The sequence below is a fragment of the Arachis hypogaea genome, chromosome 2 (genome assembly GCF_003086295.3).
Source record: "Arachis hypogaea cultivar Tifrunner chromosome 2, arahy.Tifrunner.gnm2.J5K5, whole genome shotgun sequence".
In the NCBI taxonomy this organism is placed as follows: Eukaryota; Viridiplantae; Streptophyta; class Magnoliopsida; order Fabales; family Fabaceae; genus Arachis; species Arachis hypogaea.
The window spans coordinates 84936315-84957855 of NC_092037.1; the positions used below are offsets into that span (position 1 = coordinate 84936315).

A 21541-nucleotide genomic window follows, 5' to 3' on the forward strand; every position below is an offset into this window, starting at 1 on the left:
CAATCCGAAAAATAGATAACTCTGAAGCCTTAACTGCTTTTTCCATATTTTATTCCCAACTTATTTACTTGCCTGTCTTCTGAAATTCTGAATTTACTGTTAATGCTTTGAACTCTCAAAACCATTTTTTTCTTGTCTAACTAAGTAAATTAATTAACCATTGTTGCTTAGTCCTTCAATCCTCGTGGGATCGACCCTCACTCACCTGAGGTATTACTTGGTACGACCCGGTGCACTTGCCGGTTAGTTTGTGGTTGTAAATTCTGCACCAAGTTTTTGGCGCTGTTGCCGGGGATTGACTGTGAAAACAAAATAACCATCCGCCTTGGTCATCTCTTGCAATCCCTCCAATCCCAGGAGGGCCAGGCTTCCTTTTGTTTTGCACACCCATCAGTCTTCAATTGGATTCTACCTGCAGGTAGTTGCTTCTTCTTTTTGTAAGGAGGAAAGGACATTCGTATATATCAAGGTTTTTTCCTTACCTTCTGGTCTGAGTGCCACTTCCATCTCCTCTGCATAGGTCCGAAATTGGGGATGATATTTATGGTATGTGCTGCGGCCTTCAATTCAGTCTTTGTTCCTATCTTTCTATATGTGCCGGATAATACTGGGCAAAATACATAGCCAGCAGACACCTGTGAGTCCTATATCCGTGCTGCCCTGCAAATTCTTGTGAATCCGGAATGAATATAAATAAAACAGCAGCTACCAAAGTGAATCCAAAATCTCTTCGATTCACTTAAGGCTTGTGAAAGGCCAAAAAAGGGATTCCCAAGATCTCTTTCCTAGTCGATCACTACTGGCGGAATGCGCCCCAAACTTCATTTGTCTTCGCCATCATGACATGGAATTATGGGCTGTTGGAGGAAGGTGTCCAATTCCGGAGCAATCGACTACAGCAACGATTCCCTCTTATTGGTAAAGATTGACAACTACTGGTTGTTTAATTTCTTAGATTAGGCGTTTTTGCTTTAATTTCATTTAACTTATTTCTTTAAAAAATATATATATTTTGATTTCTTTTATTTAAATTTTTTTTCTTTCGCTTAATTTTAGAAATTAAGTTTGGTGTCCCTTTAGTTGTTTTATTCTTCCTAGTTATTTTACTTATTGAGTTTAAATTTTATACTTCTTTTTACTTATTAGTTATTTTATTTTCTTTATTTTATTTTTCTTTTATTTTTGTTTTCTTTTATATTTTATTTTATTTTTCTTTATATTCTTTTTTCTTTGCTTGCCTATTTACCACATGGTGCGTTTAATTCTGTTTGGTGTTTTGTGCTGAGGAAAAATAATGGAGAGAGATCACATGAATTACTACTCACACCCAAGTAGTGATTCATATTATTGTGGATGGAGAAACTATCCGAATTTTGGTTGGCAAAGTCAAAACCAAAGAAACTTCAATGCTCCATGTTCCAACTATCAAGAACCACCATCTCCATATTCATACCAAGAACCACCACCTCTCTATCCATATCAAGCACCATCATCTTTCTACCCATATCAAGAGCCACCATCTCCCTATTCATACCAAGAACCATCCTCTTTTTACTCTTATCAAGAGCCATCATCTCCTTCTTATTCATATCAAGAACTATCAGATCTTGAGTTTCTCATGAAAGAATTCATACATGATATAAAGACGAGTGTAAAAAATGTAGAGAAATATGTGCAGTTGATTATCAAGTCCCAAGAAGAGGAGCGAGCAAATTCCTTCCGAAGAGATATAATGCAAGATCCTATGGAAGAAAGTGAGGAAATCAATCAAAGGAGTTCATACTCCAGTGAATTAGAGAACTTTTCACCCTCACACATGGAAGAAGAGGAAGATACAAAAATAAAGGAGGAAGATGCACCAACAAAGAAGGAAGATGCACAAACAAAGGAGGTTGTAAGGGATGAAAACAATTATGGGAATTTACACTCCAATGAAGCAGAGAGTGACATAGAGGGTGAGTTTATTGAACCACCAATTCAAGAAATTCTTGATGAAGGGTACACTCTAACCATCACACAACACCCAAATTTTAAAATCAAAGAAGTGAAGGCAACCAAGGAAAGCACTGAAAGGGGGATTGTGACCAAGAAACAGAAGAAAATATCCATGAAAAAGAGAAGGTCAACAAAAAATAATCCAACCTCTACCCCAACAAGCAAGGTGAATTAAGCTAATCACAATAAAAGAAAGCTTGTTAAGAGGAATTTATATCAGGGGGCACTAATTTTCACCTCTTCCCCCTTGGAGACATTTCTTTTAACCAACTGGAAGAAGAGGAAGAAAATTCAACAATCAAGTGTCAAGCTAGTGACATTAAAGAAGCGCTTGTCGGGAGGCAACCTGATAATTTCGTATCCTTAGTTATTTTTTGTAGTAGTGGTTTTCTTATTTATTTGATTTTTACTGAGTTTGTACTGTTTTTCTTTTGTTTTACGTGTGTTCTAATCATGCAGCTATTTTAGAACAGGAACCGAACACTTCGAAAAAAAAGAGAGAGAAGAGAAAATAGGCCGTAAGTTGCGATGGAGTTGTGCAGGAACTATGTATCGCGCACCAGCTCACCCACGCATACGCGTACCAGACACGTACGCGTCCCTATGGTTCACGGACCACCCAGCGTGCGCGTGCCTTAAAAAATTGACGTAAATGGGTGCATGGCCAAAAGTTATGCCGGTCTCGTGCTGGTACTGTGCTAGCCGTGCAACTCAACCCGCGCGTCCGCGTCCATGACGCGTACGTGTCACCCTCACCATGTGACCAACCACGCGTGCGCGTGCCTGACGTGCACGCATCGATCACGCCGCATCACTTACCTAGTGCGCCGCCCAGATTTTAATTATTCTCTCTCTCCCAAATCCTAATTCTCTCTTGTTCTTTTATCCTTTTATACTTATTTTATCATACTAATTGTTTTTATGTCCCTCTCTGATTTCAGTTCTTCTTTGCTTGAGAAAAAGCAAACCTTTAAGTTTGGTGTTGTCGCTTCGCTTATAGATTTTCTGTTTATTTTAATGGATCCAAACGGAGGTGAATCTTTTTCACGAAGGAGCACAACCTGAAGAATGAGATGGCCACTAGGATAACTGAGGTGGTTGAGTTCCTTTCATTCTATATTATCTCCTCCCGCTCTTACTATGTTATGTTTCGGTTTTCTGCTTGTTTTGTTTTAGTTATTGCATGATCCTTTGTTATTTCAATTCCAAAGTTTCAGTTTATTTTGCTATATTTTTTTATTTTATTTTCTTTAATATTGAAAGGTGTCTCATGTATTGCCCACTGAGTTTGAAATCAAAAAGAAAGAAGAAATGATGTAGTGCATGAGAAATTGAGTTTAATTTTAAGAGTAGTCTTATTTACTTAAATGTGGTGGTATTATTTGTAATTATGAATGCATGACATGAACAATGCATAGTTGAATTTAAATCATAGGATGTTGATGTGCAAGGAATAGGAATTTAGAGAACTATTATGACTTCTCTAAAATTTATAAAAGTTTAATCCTTGAAGCAGAAGAAAACAGCAAAAGAAAAAAAAATAAAAGCAAGGTCCAAAGCTCTGAGCATCAATAACTAGGGAGGTCAGACATGATTAAAAGCTCAAAGAGTTGTTTCCCTAGTCATATGCTTGTGGTATGATTGTGTCAAGTAATCCTTGAGACGGAACATTAAGAGTCGAGATCAAATGCATTTAACAAAGTATGCCAAAGGCTTTGAGCACCACTGTCTGGGAGTAACTGAAAGAAAAATCAGAACTTAAAGAGAGTTTCCTAGTTAAGTGCTTGTGGTGTTTTTGTGTCAAGTAACCCTTGAGACAAAACATTTAAAGTCACGGCTAGGCTCAAGGTGCAAAGCACCAAAGAAAAGAGAATGAAAGTAATTTTGTTGTGTTCAAGGATTAAACTGGAGTATAAAGATCAGAGAATTCATAATATGATCCAGATTCTAATTTCGAATGCACTGGCATTCCTCTGATTCAAAAGAGAGTGAGATGCCAAAACTGTTCAAAGTTACAATGAATAAGCCCCATTTTAAGAATAGACTTGAGCATGACTAAACTCTCACTTCTCATGCAAATTCACATCTTAATCATGCACTTATTTTGGTTGCTTGAGGACAAGCAACAATTCAAGTTTGGTGTTGTGATGCGTGAGCATCTTTCCTATCTTTTCCTAGTGAATTTACATTTAATTTGTTGAGTTTAATCAAGAATTAATTATCTTTTAGCCACTATGGATGTTACTTTGAGTCGTGTGTAATTCTGTTTATTTTAGGTAGCATTCGGATGGATTTGATGGAGTTTCTGCAGAAAAAAAGAAGAAGGCGAATTATGCTGTCAACCCTGACCTCTCTGCACTCAAACCTGAATAACTCGAGCTACAAAGGTCCAATTGACATGGTTTTAGTGGCGTTGGAAAGTAACTTCTAGAGCTTTCAAACGATGTATAATAGTCCATACTTCTTCTCCAAATACACTGCCAAGGCTGCGCCTAACTTGAGATTTCTCAAGTTAGGCGCAAAACACAACAACAACATGCAAGATTGGTTGGTTCCTCCATGTTAGGCATGGATCCTAGTGAAGCCAAGTGGTCCCCACGTTACAATGCGAAGATCTTTATTAATTCTGATTTAAATTTAAAATTTATTTTTTTTAGGAAAAGATATTATTTTAATTTTAGAAATTAGATTTTAAATTAATTAGGATTAGATATAAAAGAGAAAAGAAACTTCTCTTCTGGGGATTATTCCATTCCATTCCATTTTCATAATGTTACAGTTAACCTGAATCCTAGTTTTCCTCTCTGAACCATGAGCAACTAAACCTCCACTGTTAAGGTTAGGAGCTCTGTCTATTTGTATGGATTGATTCTATTGTTTTCCTATTTTAATTCATGTACTAATTTATAATTTAAGAATTGTTTTCGTTCTTTATCTTATGAATTTGGGTGGAACGGAAGTATGATCCTCTTTCTAATTGAGTTCTTGTATAATTTGGAAAAACTCTTTACTTGAACAACAGCTTGAAAACAAATTCTCCTAAATTCTAATTATCTAGATTTAACGGGATACGTGACATATAATCCTCTTATATTTGGATAATTAGGATTTCTGTGACATATAAACTAGAATTGAATTTCACCTTCTAATTGAAATTAATTGATCAAGGAATTGGCGGTTGATGAGAATTAGAGGAGACTAGAAAGGTCTAAGGAATTAGGGTCTAGTCACATATAGTTTGCCATTAATTAAATCTTGCATGATTAAAATAGTTAGCAAGAAAAGTCAATTTGGAAAATAGATTACTCTGAATCCTTAACTGCTTTCTCCATATTTTATTCCCAACTTATTTACTTGCCTGTCTTCTGAAATTCTGAATTTACTGTTAATGCTTTGAACTCTCAAAACCATTTTTTGCTTGTCTAACTAAGTAAATTAATCAACCATTGTTGCTTAGTCCCTCAATCCTCGTGGGATCGACCCTCACTCACCTGAGGTATTACTTGGTACGACCCGGTGCACTTGCCGGTTAGTTTGTGGTTGTAAATTCCGCACCACTAAACACCAACAAAAGCTGCTCTCATTAAAAAGAGCGTGATTACACGTGCACACACCATTTATGTTATCGTTGTCGTCGTCTTCTTCTTCGCGCTCCTCCTCCTCCTCCTCCTCCTCCTCCTCCTCCTTTTTTTTTTCTTCTTCTTTTTTTTTTTTGAGTTTTTTTCATCATCATTCTTTAGTTGCTACTGTTATTGCTATTATTGCAGTAGAAAAAGTGAAGGAGGAAGAGGATAAAGAGTTTTGAATTGTGTAGGAGAACGCGTCCAAATGCACCTTAATTCACTCATAAATGAATCGAAATTACATAATGGATTACGACACAATTAACTCAGAAATGAACCAAAATTTACCATAATAATTGCGACACATAAACTCAGTTCGAAAACAAGTGCACAAACAAGACTGAATCGTGAACAAAAACACATCTAAAATCAATTTTGGATCAAACAACGTCATAATATATTTCTTCTTCTTTTTTGTTTGATATTTTCTTCTCTTTTTTGGTTTTATTCCTCTTAAGAGAGTGAAACAAGAAGAACAATAAGAAAATGAAAAAAGAAGGAGAAGATGAAGACGAAAAAGAAGAAGAAGAAGAAGCAACAGTAGAAGATGAGGAGGAAGAGTAGAAAGAGTTTTGAATTGTGCAAGACAACGAGTCCAAATACACCTTAATTCACTTAGAAATGAACTGAAAAATCATATAATGGACTGCGACCCAATTAATTCAGAAATGAACCAAAATTTAGCATAATGATTGCGACACATAAACTCAGCTAAAAAATAAGCACACAAATAAGATTGAATCATGAACAAAAACACATCTAAAATCAATTTTGGATCAGATAACGTTATTAATATGTTTCTTCTTCTTTTTTTGTTTGATATTTTCTTCTTTTTTCTTGCTTTTATTCCTCTCTCTAGAGTAAATAAAAAAGAATTTTGAGAAAATAAAATAAGAAGGTGAAGATGAAGAAGAAGAAAAAGATGAAAAAGAATAAGAAAAAGCAGTAGAAAATGAAGAGAAAAGATCTTTTTTCGCGTTATCTTTTTTAAAAGATCTTATTGAAAAGCAAAAGTAATTTTATGTTTGGATATCTCATGTAAAAAGGTCTTTTTATCTATCAATTATGTTTGAGTATAACAATATAAAAGTACTTTTTTGTTTATTTATTACATGAAAAACATCTTTTTTTTTAAGGAAAAAAAGATCTTTTAAAAAAAGATGTAAATTACAGCTTCTCAAAAAAGATATTTTTTTTATTTTACTAGTGCTTTTACTCTTATTACTAGAAATTTGTCAAACACGTTAAAAAATATAAAAAGAACGAATTTTGAATTGTGCAGGACAACAAGTTCAAATGCACCTTAATTCATTCCGAAATAAATTGAAATTATATAATAATTGTGACACAATTAACTCAGAAATAAACCGAAATTACATAATGATTGCGATACATAAATTCAATTCGAAAATAAGCATACAAACAAGATTGAATTGTGAACAGAAATATATCTAAATTCAATGTTAGATTAGACAACATCATCAATATGGTAAAAGTTTAACAATAATAATAATGACGATATGTATAATGAAAACGAAGAAGAACGCATGCGTAAATTTAAAACAAAAAGAAAAAGAAAAAAACAGCACAAGGAGAGAAGAAAAAAAAATGTGATTTAAATTACTTAGATTAACTTAAATGTTAAAATTTTTTGAATATGAAGAATAATTCTTTATCAAAATGAAACATATAACATTTTTACGAAGACAAAAACATCAGATATAACATTTTTTAAGAACATCCAAACAAAATTTAAGGGGAAAAAAACAGAGAAACGAGAATACAAAAACTAAACATAAATTAATTAATTATTAATTCATTAATTTTCCAAAAATAAGCATTTAATTATTTTGGCTCCGTCGTCGCAGTCATGAGCATCCAACAACCCCAATAATCATAATCCCAATTATCATTTCATAATCATCAGCAAAATTCATCATCGTCTTCCCCCTTACCTTAACAAAACACTACGTGCTAACAACACCATCACCATTCACCACAAAAAACAAGCAACGCACGCAGAGAGAAACAAACACAAAAAACAATAAAAAAACAAAGAAAAAGAAAAATAAAGAGGATCTGTTTTCTGGTCTCTGGTACTCGGAGCTAGTTTCCGGGTTCTCATTTCACCCAACTTCTAGGGTTTCGGCCATGGCGATGGCTCAGGGAACGGGAATAGGGCGTAGCAGCAGCATGAACAGCAGCAGTAGCAGCAGGGTAATAGGGGAGTACATAGTGGGAAGAGAAATTGGTTCGGGTTCGTTCTCGCATGTGTGGCATGGAAGGCACAAGGTTCATGGCACTGAGGTCGCCATCAAAGAGATCGCAACCCATCGTCTCAATAACAAGCTCCATGATAGCCTCATGTCCGAGATTTTCATCCTCAAGCGAATTAAGCACCCTAACATCATTCGTTTGCACGATATCATTCAGGTTCCATGATCAATTCTTGCATATATATATATTTTTTAATTTTAATTTTGTTTGTTTAATTTTAATTTTAAGTTTGATTTTGATTTTTCTGTTTGTGTATATCTATCTGCCTATGCATTTATTTAGTATAGTATAATAGTAAAAAGAAAATTGATATGATGTTGACTTATGACATGGGTATGTGCGTGGTGTGATCTTAAGGTGGTTGTGTGATTGGGAGTGACTTAGAGTAGAGTTGTCAAGTTTTTGTTTTGAGGAGTTTTTTTTTTTTTTTGGGGGGGGGGGGTTGTTTCTGTGTGTTCTTTATCTGAGTTTTAGTTTAACTGGTTTTTTTGGGGAAAAGGGGGGGGGGGGGTTTGAGTCTATGGTTTGGCTAGTTCACGTGTCTTTTTTAGTAGAAATTTACGAGGTGGCAACTTCTTATGCAAGTGAAACAGGTGCTGTTTTGGCTTTGAAACATGTGACGACTTTTGTGCAAGTTTTTGTTGTTAACAGTGGATTTTGAGATGTTGCATTGCCCCCTGAGGTTGACTTCCAACATGATTCATGACAGGATGCAATGTCGTCTTTTGATCCATCTATTTAGTGGGATTAGACTTTGTTCTTGTTGAGCTATAGACTTAAGTTAACAAGTCAAGTTTGTGTTAGTGGGATTGAACTAGAAGAACATGGCCAATTCAAGGTGCAACTAGCTCAACCAGGCAGTTTGGTCTGGTTAAAGACATTGTTTGATATATGATAGAAGGGGAAGGATGGGGTGCCTGCCTACAGAATTATGCCTACGATATCAATTTTTTTGGCTTTGGGGAGCCAAAGCTCCTGATCACTAGCTGCTGAGGATCCCGGTTGCTTCTCTCTCTCTGTCACCAATAATTATGGGCTCTCCCTGTTAACTCTGATCTCACATTGTGCAAAACATGTTGAGTCTATTACTTGCCTTTGGAGCTTTGTACAAAAGAAGGAGCGACTATTGCTTGTTCTTGAAATACTGTTAGCTGCTTGAAATATATTGAATTATTTACATACTTCCAGATAGTGCTTGGTAATTGTAGCCTACCATATCATCAATAAATATAGTGGCTAAAAATCTGCTGTTGGGCAGGTTCATTTGTGTTGATTTATGAATAAGTTTCAAGCCTAAGGTTTAATTTATTTTATTGAAATCAAAGAAGCATGAGGTTAGACTAAGAATTTAGTATTTTATGAATAGATTGGTATGTGCTGGATGGCTTTACTATTGGTCCAAGTGTAGTGCCAAATTAACTTTGCATTCATTTGTGTATAAATAAAATACTTGCTAAGAAACATTGTTCATTTTATTTAGGCTCCTGGTAAGATACATCTTGTGTTAGAGTATTGTAAAGGGGGAGATCTATATTTTTACATTCAACGCCATGGAAGGGTACAGGAGGCAACCGCAAAGCATTTTATGCAGCAGCTGGGTAGGTTTTAGGTTTTGTGCAGTTGCTTTTCTTTTAACTGTTTGTTGTAATAAAGGAGACTTCTTTTTTTGTTACAGCTGATGGCCTTCAAGTTCTCCGGGACAATAATGTAATTCATCGAGATCTAAAACCACAGGTTTTGTGTTTGAACCTAATCTTTACAACATAAATACCTGTCAATTGGTTTATGTTCCATTTAGTTCACAATCTTATCCATTTCCCTTCTACCAATCCATTATTAATATTCTCTCAACTAAAGAACACCGAAGTGTTCTAGCGGGAAATCATATTTCGGTATAAGTTGCAACTTGCAGTTGTAGGTGATATTTAATATCTAGAGTATAAATTGTTCAGTCTTCAAAAGTTCTTCCTGTGAAGGTCGTATTGTTATTTTGTCTATCTTAGTAATTCTTATCATCCTTGAAACAGAACCTCCTTCTGTCAAGAAATGATGAAAAGTCAGTGCTGAAGATTGCTGACTTTGGATTTGCAAGGTAGTGTAACTGGATGCTCCATGCATCTTTAGGACCGAAAATATTACACATTTATGTGTGTGGTGCAGTTTATATTTTTGATCATTAGTGAAAAAAATATTTCAATAGCGTGTTTAAGTCTCATTTAAAATCTCTCACTGCTTTCTTTATTGTTAGATCTGTTCACATGAATCTGTTTACAAATTAAATCACCTTGCTCACTTTATAATGTTTCTGTTTCATTGTGTTTCTTTTGAGTGTCTTATACTACTTTCTTCAAATTAGTTGTTAAAACATAAATTTCTTCATGGGCAGATCTCTGCAACCTAGGGGCCTTGCTGAAACCCTGTGTGGTTCACCACTCTACATGGCTCCAGAAATCATGCAACTACAGAAGTATGATGCCAAGGTGATTTTAGTTTTAATATATTTGAAATTCCAGTGTTCATAGTTGGTTTCTTTCCTAATTATCCTGAATTAAACACACAGGCAGATCTATGGAGTGTTGGTGCAATCTTATTTCAGCTTGTAATAGGAAGAACACCTTTTACCGGAAACAATCAAATACAGGTATATAATTCGTATTTCCACACTGATATTTTATGTCTCTCAAGGAAAGCAGAGTAGTTTATTGCTATATCTGAAGCATGGACACTCTTAGAAATGCTTGACATAGACACCAAATTCTTAAGGACTCAAGTAGGAGGGACACACACGTGCGCGCACAATATACAGGCAAAGCACTCTGGATATATGTCATACATCAATATGCATCATATCTTGACCCCAATAAGTTATGAGGCATTATATCTATTAACGTTTCGAAAATAAACCCCTAAATGAATGTCTTTATAAAACTTGCCATTTTCAAGTACTTGTACTAGAAAATATTTAAAGAACCATCTAAAGATTATTTTTATTTTTTCTCTACCATTGTTTTTCTTTTGTTGACATTGTGTACACACTCCTACAACTAGATGAAGTTGGCCTGAAGTTGGGTGTGGATTGGGCTCTTTAATAACTAAGTTGATGTAATAAAATTGATGAAAAAAGATGAAAATGTTTCCAAGCTCTTTGTACCTTATCCATGTTTACCTTATGTCTAGTTGCTTCTACACCATGTCCAAGACAATAAGTAAATAAATAAATAAATAAACTAAAGAATTCTATTTAACACATGAATGCTTGTCAAACACATTGTCAATCACACATTTGTAAGCATGTTTGCTAAGTATCTGTGTATAATGTGTGTCTGACATGAGGACATGTTAGTTGGAACATACCTGGTTTCTAGGTTAATATTTGATCCTGTCATCTGAAATGGAGTCCTGTAACTTGACATGACTCCTTTGACTTTCATATTTAGCTTACTGTTATAATCATGGGGTCTGCAGTTGCTACAGAACATTATGAAATCAACAGAATTGGTATTCCCATCTGATTGCCAAAGTCTCAGTTCTGACTGCAAAGATTTGTGTCAGAAATTGCTACGCCGAAATCCAGGTATTTGTTGATTATATTGCAGATTGAAACTTGAGAGATAAATCACAGTGCAAGATCTCTGGACCTGTTTAGGATATTTATTTGGTATCTCTGGTAATTATTAATTGTTAGAACTTGTACTGTTTGGTTAAACAGTTGCTTGCGTGATTCTATGACTATTACTGGAAAACTAGTTTCAGTAGAGAGAGCGTGGAAGAGTGAAATGTTGTATTTCCAACCTCTCTATGTGAAATTAGATATGCTTTGTTAGCCATCAACGTGGCGGCCCCTTTAAAGCAAAATTGGGCCAACAGATCTGCCTTGATGTTTCAGGCTTTTACATAACTTGAACCATCCTCCTGCTAACCATGCTAACAAGAGTCGAGCAATAGTGTGATTTTGTTCTTCCTGCTAATGGAGATCAGACCACTTGAGACAGGGGAATGCTTATTTTGGCTTGTTGTGTGAGATTTAGATACATAATTACTTGATACAGGGTCCTGTTCCAAAGGTAAATTATTACCCGATTGTTAAGAGTATACACAACTGTGAAGGGAATAAATAAAGGAAAGGTTGGACCCTAAAATCAACTATGATTTACTTCGGATTGATTATTGATGATTACTCGGGGCTTGATTGAAGAATGATTGATAGATAAAGCTTGCTTGTAATAATTAAATATTGTCTGTTGTCAAAGATTAATTGAGATATGGGTTGTGGCTAATTCACACCATTCCAACAAATCTACTCTGATGCGTTGTTTCTTATCTATTGAATTTTCAGTGGAACGTCTTACTTTTGAAGAATTCTTTAACCATCCATTCCTTTCTAAGAAGCAACCAGAACGGATTGAACTGTTGAGGTAACAAGGATGACTCTTAGATTTTTAGTTTATTATGGTTTTTCAGTTGGGAGGTGTAAATATTTTTTGTTTGTAGGAATAGAAGTTCGTCAAGGCTGGTAGGTGGATTTAGTTCAGCAGAATCTGACCCTTTAAGAAAGACTGAGGAAAATTATCAAGAGGATTGCTTACCATTCTTTCTAGATGATGATTCTAGTGGTCCTGAGGGGAGTCCTTCCCTTTCAAAGAAGTCTTCAATCAAGTCTACCATTGGATTTGATCTAAGTACAAAACTAGATAAACCAGAGCCAGCATCTCCTGTTGCTAACAACATAAATTATACCTCCAGATACAGTAGTGTAACACAGAGACCTGAAAGCACGACTAAAAGATTGGACAACCCTAAAGTATCAGGAAGAAATCTCACTGGTCCTTTAGAACCTCTAGAACAAAGATTTACCGATTCTCATTCAAAAGGTACTAATTATGATTTATGAAACCAAGTTTCCTTTTTCTAGTTCTGTTTCTGATGGTTAGATTCATGATTTGTTCTTTGTAATTTATACATAATGCTGCTTATTTGTCCTCTAATTTGGCAGTTACAGATTCCCTAGAGAATATTGATCAAGATTATGTTCTTGTGTCTGGACCCCCTATTGATGTGTCCTCATCTTCAGCGAGTGCTTCAAAGCCAAGCCATTCCCCATTTAAGTCAAGCAGTCTTCCTCAAGAGTCTTCAAAAACAATCACTAGATTAAGTGCTCCAATGCCAATTGTTGGAGTTTCTACCAGTAGCACATGCCAGATTGGAAGCTCAGAAAGTCAGGACTCTGCTCCTGGGACATCACATGGATCAATGGATACAGGTGATGAACAGCCGTCAGGTCATTGCATGACAAGGATTAAATCATTGCAACAGTGTGCATCTGCCATCACAGAATTAGTTAATGAAAAGGTAAATTTGCTATATATTTGCGACTCTCAAATTTTGTATGTAAATGTTCTCCATTCAAATTCAGGAGTCTGCATAATCTTGTATGGAATCTTTAACAGATTATCACTGCCTTGAGCTTCAGAAGTTTGCCAATTGTATGGTCTTTTAAATTAATCAGGAGTCAGGAAATTGTGTGATCTAGTATAATGAATAATGCGTAAATTCGGTGAAATGAATACAGCACTCTAAATTGGAATTATGCAATAGGCTACTTAAGAATTCTTTTATTTGCCTGTTATTTATAATAGAATGAATATACAAGAGGTTCTAGTTAGGATAATGGATCTGATAGACACTAATCACATATATAGTGGTATAGGGATACATAAGAAAAATAGATTTATAAATAGTGTTTTAAAGATGGATACGATGCATGATAGAGAATTTTAACGTCGTTTGACACATGTAGGTGACCCACCTAGTGCGACACGGCTTAGTTATTGTCCATAATAGAATGAATGAACAGTAAGGCATTTGATGTGGATCACTTTGCCCTAGCTTGTGGTCTTAAACTAGTTTGTGGAAGGGTATGAGGAGGATGGATATTAGCTAATGACTAGCTGCTGTTTTAATATGGTCATAGTAAATCTGTTGAGTTGTGCCTCAGTATGCTTTTATGTCCTCTCTACTTGTGACTGAGGATCTCTTCCTCAATTGAGAATGATTAAACAATGATTGAACCCTATCTACCCGTTTATATATCTCCATTGAGAGCCATGCTGTTATTGCATTTGGCATTAATGCCATTTTCTTAAGTAGCATATTTATGAAAGAAAAGAGTTATTTATCTTGATTCTTGATATTTTTCTTTCTGCTTGCCACATCACCCTCTCCCTCCTGAAAATCAAAAGATGGAGGCAGGAAAGCCGCTAGAAGCATTTTCTGTTCAGCTTGTAATTCTTGCCATTTGGAAGCAAGCACTGCATATATGCCATACACGAGCTGCCTCAGCTATGGAAGGTAGTCCAAATCAAGAAACTTTAAGATACAGGAGGAGTGCCAGCAAGAAGCATGGTAGTTCTGATTCAGAAGAATGCTTTGACGGAAACACCCAAGGGTCTAAGGATATGCTAGCTCAAATTGAAAGTGAGTTTCTGAAGGAATTTGAGCATGCTGAAGAACTTGCCAAAGCCATTGAACCTGGTATGAGCTTTTCTCATTAACGACTAATTGATATGCTATCTTTCTTAAAATGGCTGTCTTTTGCATCTGCTATAACCAGAGTTCTTTGTTTTATGCCTGTAAACTTTAACACATTACAAAACTCATGTAGTGTACAATGTGATAGGGCGTAATGTTATTTCTCAACAATCATTATGAGCAATGGTCAAGGAAGGTCATTACTAGCTACATTTCACTTGCAGTTTATGAGCTAATTGAATGTACACTTTATGTCCTCAATAGGAAGTAATAACTAACAAGAGACATGAATTTCTTTTAATTAATTTTTTTTGGGGTTTTTTGGTTGTATGGAGGAGAGGGCTACATGACTTTCATTCCATGATATATAAAAGTAAAGCATTTATAATGTGTACCTAATTGCAGGAAGCACAGAGATGCCAGATGCAATGGAGACAATTTTTCAATCTGCCCTTGCTTTTGGGAAACATGGGGGTGTAAGTAATCCCTTCTGCTACTTTCTTCCATTTTTAGGTCCAGCTTACATAATACAATTTTAGATTCATTATATCTAGCAATGCTAGTTTAGTAGTTTTTCTTTGTAGCTAAATTTCCCCTAGTGAGATTGAGACGTGAGACATAACTAGGTCTTGGTTGACTTATTTTATGAACTTCTTGGACTTAGTTTTCTAATTTAAATAAAATATGTAGAAATGGCTGTGCCTTGCTGAATAAGTTAGCTAAAAGTGAGAACATGGAGAAAATAAGTCCATCATGATCTTTGAGGTACAATAGGTTATTTCAAGAAAAGATTTGTAGGTCTATAATTGGCATTGCAGTTAGAAACCACAAATCAGTCAGTGTCAACAAAAAATGGTGTGCGTTTGATTTACTGGACTATTTGTTACTAGGGTACCCATAAATGCCGTTGTTGCCCTGTAACACAACCACCGCTTCTTCCTCCTCTTTGAACAAGGAAACCTAACATGGCCTTGTCCCATTAGGTTAGGTCGACTACATGGATCAAATGACGTCTGTCATGAATCATGTCTAACCTCAAATCATTCATGTTTAGGTCCCTTTTATCACCTCATTCAAAATCATCTTATATGTCCTAAATTGTGCAAATACTGGCTATCTTTACTCGTTTCTTCTCCAGCACGGCAGTACCTTCCATAGGGGCTTTGTTGGAACTTGGAACCCTATCATTTGCCTTTCCAAGTTGATGAAAACCATATATAATCTTCTCTTTAGCTCTGAAACCTCTCGATCTTTCCTTTTTAAGAAAAGAAAAAATAGAGAAACCATGCCATGTCCCAATAGTACAAAATTTATCATGATGTCTGGACATTACAAGAATATTAAACTTGAACTAACATGGCCAACTAGGTTTTTTATTTGTAAGTACTAAGTAATCTATAAGTATATATGTTAATGCTCGATAAAGGTCAAGGGCATGCCTTGGCCCTAGAGTGGAAAGAGTCCTCTCAACCTAAAATCTTTTATTCCAAAAGGTGAAGAAAAGAAATTGAACTGACATGGATTTAATTCCAAGATCGAATCTTAAGTTATTATATTGTCATATGTTGGCAGGTGGAAGAGCTCATGGGAGACATGGAAAGTGCAGCTGCATTGTATTCGAAGGCAGTCCGTCTCTTACTCTTCCTACTAGTTGAAGCACCATCCTTGATTCTTAATCCTCCATTCTCTCCGACCAACTCGGACCGTTACAGGCTACGGAATTACATCGATATTCTCAATAACAGGCAAGGCTATTCGAGATCGCAGCGGATGACACTTCTGAAATGTGATGACAGTCAAGGCATCTTCAAAGAAAAGTTTTAGTAATGGTTTCTTTTTTTTCTCCCATTTCACATTATAAATTATTAATTTGTACAGTTATTCTTTGATGGAAGGGAGATTAGGGATGCTGACTATGAGTCACAACTAGCACATAGGCTGTTGTAAAATTCATTTGTGATTAGGAATTTGATTAAATGTGCAATTGATTATGTATGCTTTCTGCCGCGTTTCCCATATGAATTATATCATGAATAGCTGAAATGTTTGAATTTGCTTCAAAACTGTATATAAATATTTAATTTGGCAATATTCTAAATGTGATCAATGACTTCAATTTGGTGGAATCGTCTCCTGTGTGATTGTGACCTACTGACGCGAGTTTTTATACGGGATGTAGGTCTTTTTGTTTTTCATTTTTCTTTTTGAAGAAGGAAAAAAAATATTTACTCTGAAAATTGAACATAACTAGACAGCGTTAATCTTTTTGTGTTTCATTTTTCTTTCTCAAGAAGAAAAAATATTTACTCTGAAAATTCAACATAATTAGACAGCGTTCCTATCGTTTTCTGTCTGGATAAGGAATTTATTTTTCTTTTGGAGGGGGTCTATTTCATCGATATAATCTAAAGTCCATTCTTGTACAATACTGAATTAATATTTAAAATGGTCTCTAAAATTTAATATTCAAAATTGTCTCTCAAATTTTTTGATAGTTTCAAATTGATTTTTGAAGTTCCAATTGACTCAATTTGAACTCCCAATAAGTAACTCAAGTTAACTCTTTTGTTAGAAAAATATTTTTTTTTATCCCTTGTTTTAATGCTTTTTTTTTTATTATGAAAACCACATGCTAGTAGCGTCGTCAAACATGTTGTGGATGTTTGAAAGTAGTCAGAATTGTTGCTCTGTGGTCGTTGTGCTCACAAAAGAGCACACAAAGTGACATGCTGAAAATTAAGTCTAATGGTATTATAGAATATTTGAAACTTACTTTAATTTCATACAAATGTAAATTCCTGTATTAGTACGGGTTTGTCAATTGCTGTAAACCTAGTTAGTGCTGGTTCTAGTTCTGGAATATACCAGATTCATGCATGGTGTTCGACTGATTTGATTTTACAATCTGCAGAGATAAGTTTTCCATTGTTTTTCTACGAGTACCATATTTGTGATTGGTAAGTGCTGCTTCTAACTGTGTTTTTTGTTGTCTTTTTAATTGAGGATTCCAAGTCTATGACTCCCTCTGAGGTGGGACAGATTCTTGAATGGGAATTGCCCTAGAATCTTGAACCCTCTGTAGCTGAACTACAAGATCTTGAAGAAGTGTAAACATCCTATTACTGCTACTTGTCCCTCTTAGCTAGGAACTTCAGTGTTATGGCCTAGCCATGTTTGATTTGATAAGTCTGGATAAGTTTAATTCCTAAGCAAATAGTGAAGAAAAATAAGCATCAATCAATTGTTCTTAGAATTTTTCGCTGAAAGTTTGTCTAGCTTATCTTTTTTTTTTTTTAAATCTTGTTGCAAGTAATTGCAAAACCATAGTGGATTGGGATTTTCATGATGGATGAAGGCAGCATAGACAATATGTATATATCTATTGACATTAACATTAACATTTCAAATTCACTTCTGATTAATCATGAAAGAGGAATATGACATCACCTTGTTTTAATAGAATCTTAATAGTATGGAGCATACAAACATGGTTTTCTTACCAAAATAGAGGACCATTAAATTAAATTTTGTACCTACTACTGTTTTACAACAAAATAAAGCGGATTCCTGATACATTCCTAATATATAACGACAGTTGTGCAATATCTTAAAATGAATTTTGATTTTTGGAAAACTAAACTGATTACAACTCATTTCGGTACAGAAAATTGACCTCTCATAACTATTTTGAAGACTAATTTTGGGTTTATTTACTTTACTCTACATGTGAGACTCACCTTTTTTGAAGTTGTTAAAACAATACGTTAATCACTAGTGTGGAGCTGAGACAATGTTGCGATCCTATGGAAAATCTTTTGATGTCCTCTCTTTCTTGCTTGATGTAAGATTCAAGAGAGGAAATATGTCTCTTCCCCGTAATGAAACCATTAATTGAAAGTATGGAAAACCTTTCTACATAGCTTAAAAAATGCTGATTTATTCGGAGGGTTATGTAAAATAGTATATTCATCATTCCAAAATCTGTCATGCATATAGTAAGAGATCAATGTCATGTTTGTAAGATAGGTTAACATTACATTTTACAAAATATGTGTTAAGTAATGCAAAACCGAAATCTTAAAGTTAATGTGTACTTTTACAAATAAAAAAGTGTTGCGCATAATATAGCCGGACAACCAGAAAAATCAGGATAATTTATAACAGAGCTATGAAAATAAACTGTGACTGATTTGTTTGTTGCAGTAAAATTTTAAGGATATTTTTGTGTATTAATTTTTTTGAAGACTAAAATATCCACTTTTAAAATTTTTGGAGATTGATTTAGATAATTACTCTTAATTATATTATATAATATAAATTTTAAATATTATATATATTGTTTAAGGATATATTAGATTAATAGATTATATGTAAATTAATATTAAATTTAGAAGTTAATTTGAAAAATATTGTACAATACATTTATTTAATTTGGCAATTTATATATGATTTAATAATATTATTATTCAACAAAAAAATACAAAAAATATACCGTTTTAATATAGATAATAATTGTACTTAATTGTTACTTTGTAATTCAATTCGATAATAATATGAACTAAATTTAATTGATTAAGAAGTTTAAATTTTTTTTAGTAGCATATCAAAATTAATTTAAATTTTATAGCGGTTGATGATAAATGGCAATTTAAAATAAAAAATTAATTAAAAATTAATAATTATAAAAAATAAAATTATACATAAATTATACTATAAGTAATAAAAATATTCAATTGAAGTTTATTTACCTGATTTCATATAATTATTTTTTATTTTTATTTTTTAAATAGTTATTTTTGTTTTTTAATTTTTTTTAGGTTATATTTAAATACTATGGTACAATGATGAAACTATTAGATAAAATATAAGTATAAATATTATTAATGTATTGATAATTAAAAATGACATTTAATTTTTTAATTTTATTTTTCATAAATAATGACAATATGTATTTTCAACAATATTATTACAACTAAATAATGTTAAAAAATATAAATTATTGAAAAAAAAATGATATATAGACAACAAAGACACTATATAACTTATGAATACATTTACATAAAGAAATAGAAAAATTAATGAATACAATCATACAATCACCTAATACATACATTTAACAAATTAAAAAAAAAAACTAAGGTCATCAATCAAATTCTAGTTGTGCAAAAAATTAGCAAGAATGAAGAGAGAGAGAGAGAAAGAAAAAGAGATATAAAATTATGTTAGAGGAGATAAAAAAAATGTGTAAAGTGAATGTTGATTTATATAACGAATATTATTAATATTTTGATAATTAAAAATGATATTCAATTTTTTAATTTGATTTTTTATGAATAATGACAATATGTATTTTCAATAATATTATTACGATATTAAAAAATATAAATTGTTGAAAGGAAAAAGAAGTGATATATATATAGGCGACAAAGACACTATATAACTCATGAATATAATTACACAAAAAATAGAAAAATCAATGAATACAATCACACAATCATCTAATACATACATTTAGCAAATTAAAAAAAATAAAGATAAAAATTATAATCATCAACCAAATTCCAATTGTGCGAAAAATTAATAAAATGGAGAAGGAGAAGGAAAAAGAAAAAGAGAAAGAGGTATAAGATTATGTGAGAGGAGATAAAAAAATGTGTAAAATGAATATTAAGAGTAATTACCCAAATCAGCCCAAGGATTTTAAAAGTGGATATTTTAGTCTCTAAGAAAAATTAATACACAAATTAATCCCTAAGGTTTTATTCCGACAAACAAATTAGTCCCTAGTTTATTTTCCTACATAATAATTACCTAGATCAGTATCCAAGAATTTTAAAAGCGGACATTTTAGTCCCGAAGATCAATCTTCAACATTTTTCTTTGTCAGACATAACAGTCCCCGTCCATTTTATTTTTACTATATGTCGATCTTTTTTATTATTAACTTAACTTTGTGCATGTGGACGATGATACTAACATATTAATACACTCTTTTCGTTAGAAACAAGTAAGGTGCATAATGATGGTTTGAAATCTAAATTAAAACAATTTTCTTTTAATACGGACATGTTTTTAAAAATAGGACATCTTTTGATTATATTAAATACAAAAATATCAAATAGTTTTAACCTTAAATTTTTTGTAGAATAATCTCTAATAATTTTATTGATTATTATTATTATTATTATTGAGTGATTATATATATATATATATATATATATATATATATATATATATATATATATTATACATAAGAATCTAATAAATAAATTTATCATTATTTTTATCTAAAAAATATAAAAAATTATGGTACAATATTATCGTGTAATTAATAATAATAATTTTATTTTTTTGGATGGAGGACTGTTATGTCTGAGAGAGAAAAACGTTGGGATTGATTGTGCATTAATTTTTTATGGAAAGAATATCCGCTTTTAAAATTTGTGGGGACTGATTGGGTAATTATTCTGCTGGAAAATGAATTTGGGACTAATTTGTTTGCTAAAATAAAATTTTAGGAATTGAACTGTGTATTAATTTATTCTTGGAGACTGATTTAGATAATTACTCAAATATTAATTTATATAATAAATATAGAAATGAGTGATGAGTATGAAAGGATAAGAGAATGAATGGATTTTAATTAAATTTATACCTATTAAAAAATTTAATATTATTAGAAATAATAATATAACTTATATAAAAATAAAAAGTAAGAGAATATGAAAAATTAAGGTTAAAAAAGAATATGAAAAATTAAGGTTAAAAGAAAAATTTTATGACATAATAAAAAAATAGAAATAACCATTTTTTACATTAAATTAAATGAAAATTAAAAAATTTAAATTATGCGGTGAGCGTGGATCGAACACGCGACCTTCAGATCTTCAGTCTGACGCTCTCCCAACTGAGCTATCCCCGCAGAGATGTAAGATTTAATTATTTTAATATTATGTTTAAAGTTTGCGAACAATTTCCTTTCTCCGAATTGCCAATTTAGCCGTAGAATCCGACATCATTATTTCATGCACTTAATCAACTCTACTTAAATAAGACGTTTGGATTAATAATATACTAAAAATTTGATTCTATTACTAGTCAGTAAAAGGAAATCCATT

The 21541-nt window shown here is 33.0% G+C and overlaps 1 protein-coding gene and 1 non-coding gene across 4 annotated transcripts; one reads left to right on the plus strand and one right to left on the minus strand.

The window, feature by feature from the left end:
* The first annotated feature begins 7428 nt into the window (after window positions 1–7428).
* LOC112748586 (serine/threonine-protein kinase ATG1c) lies at window positions 7429–16549 on the plus strand. Of its 3 annotated transcripts, none has more exons than XM_025796816.3 (13): window positions 7429–8051; window positions 9376–9493; window positions 9571–9629; window positions 9923–9987; window positions 10282–10375; window positions 10456–10536; window positions 11361–11469; window positions 12232–12310; window positions 12387–12766; window positions 12889–13244; window positions 14135–14426; window positions 14829–14899; window positions 15996–16549. In XM_025796816.3, the coding sequence occupies exons 1-13, from the start codon at window positions 7770–7772 to the stop codon at window positions 16245–16247; spliced, it is 2238 nt and encodes a 745-aa protein (XP_025652601.1). In that variant the 5' UTR covers window positions 7429–7769; the 3' UTR covers window positions 16248–16549. The 3 variants fall into 3 exon arrangements, with proteins under 3 accessions (XP_025652601.1, XP_025652606.1, XP_072075252.1); XM_025796821.3 differs by having other exon boundaries at window positions 12393–12766; XM_072219151.1 differs by lacking the exon at window positions 9923–9987 and having other exon boundaries at window positions 7491–8051.
* A 4723-nt stretch (window positions 16550–21272) lies between these two features.
* Window positions 21273–21345, minus strand: TRNAF-GAA (transfer RNA phenylalanine (anticodon GAA)). Its single transcript has one exon. It is a non-coding gene; the product is annotated as a tRNA-Phe (tRNA).
* Between the last annotated feature and the right edge of the window lie 196 nt (window positions 21346–21541).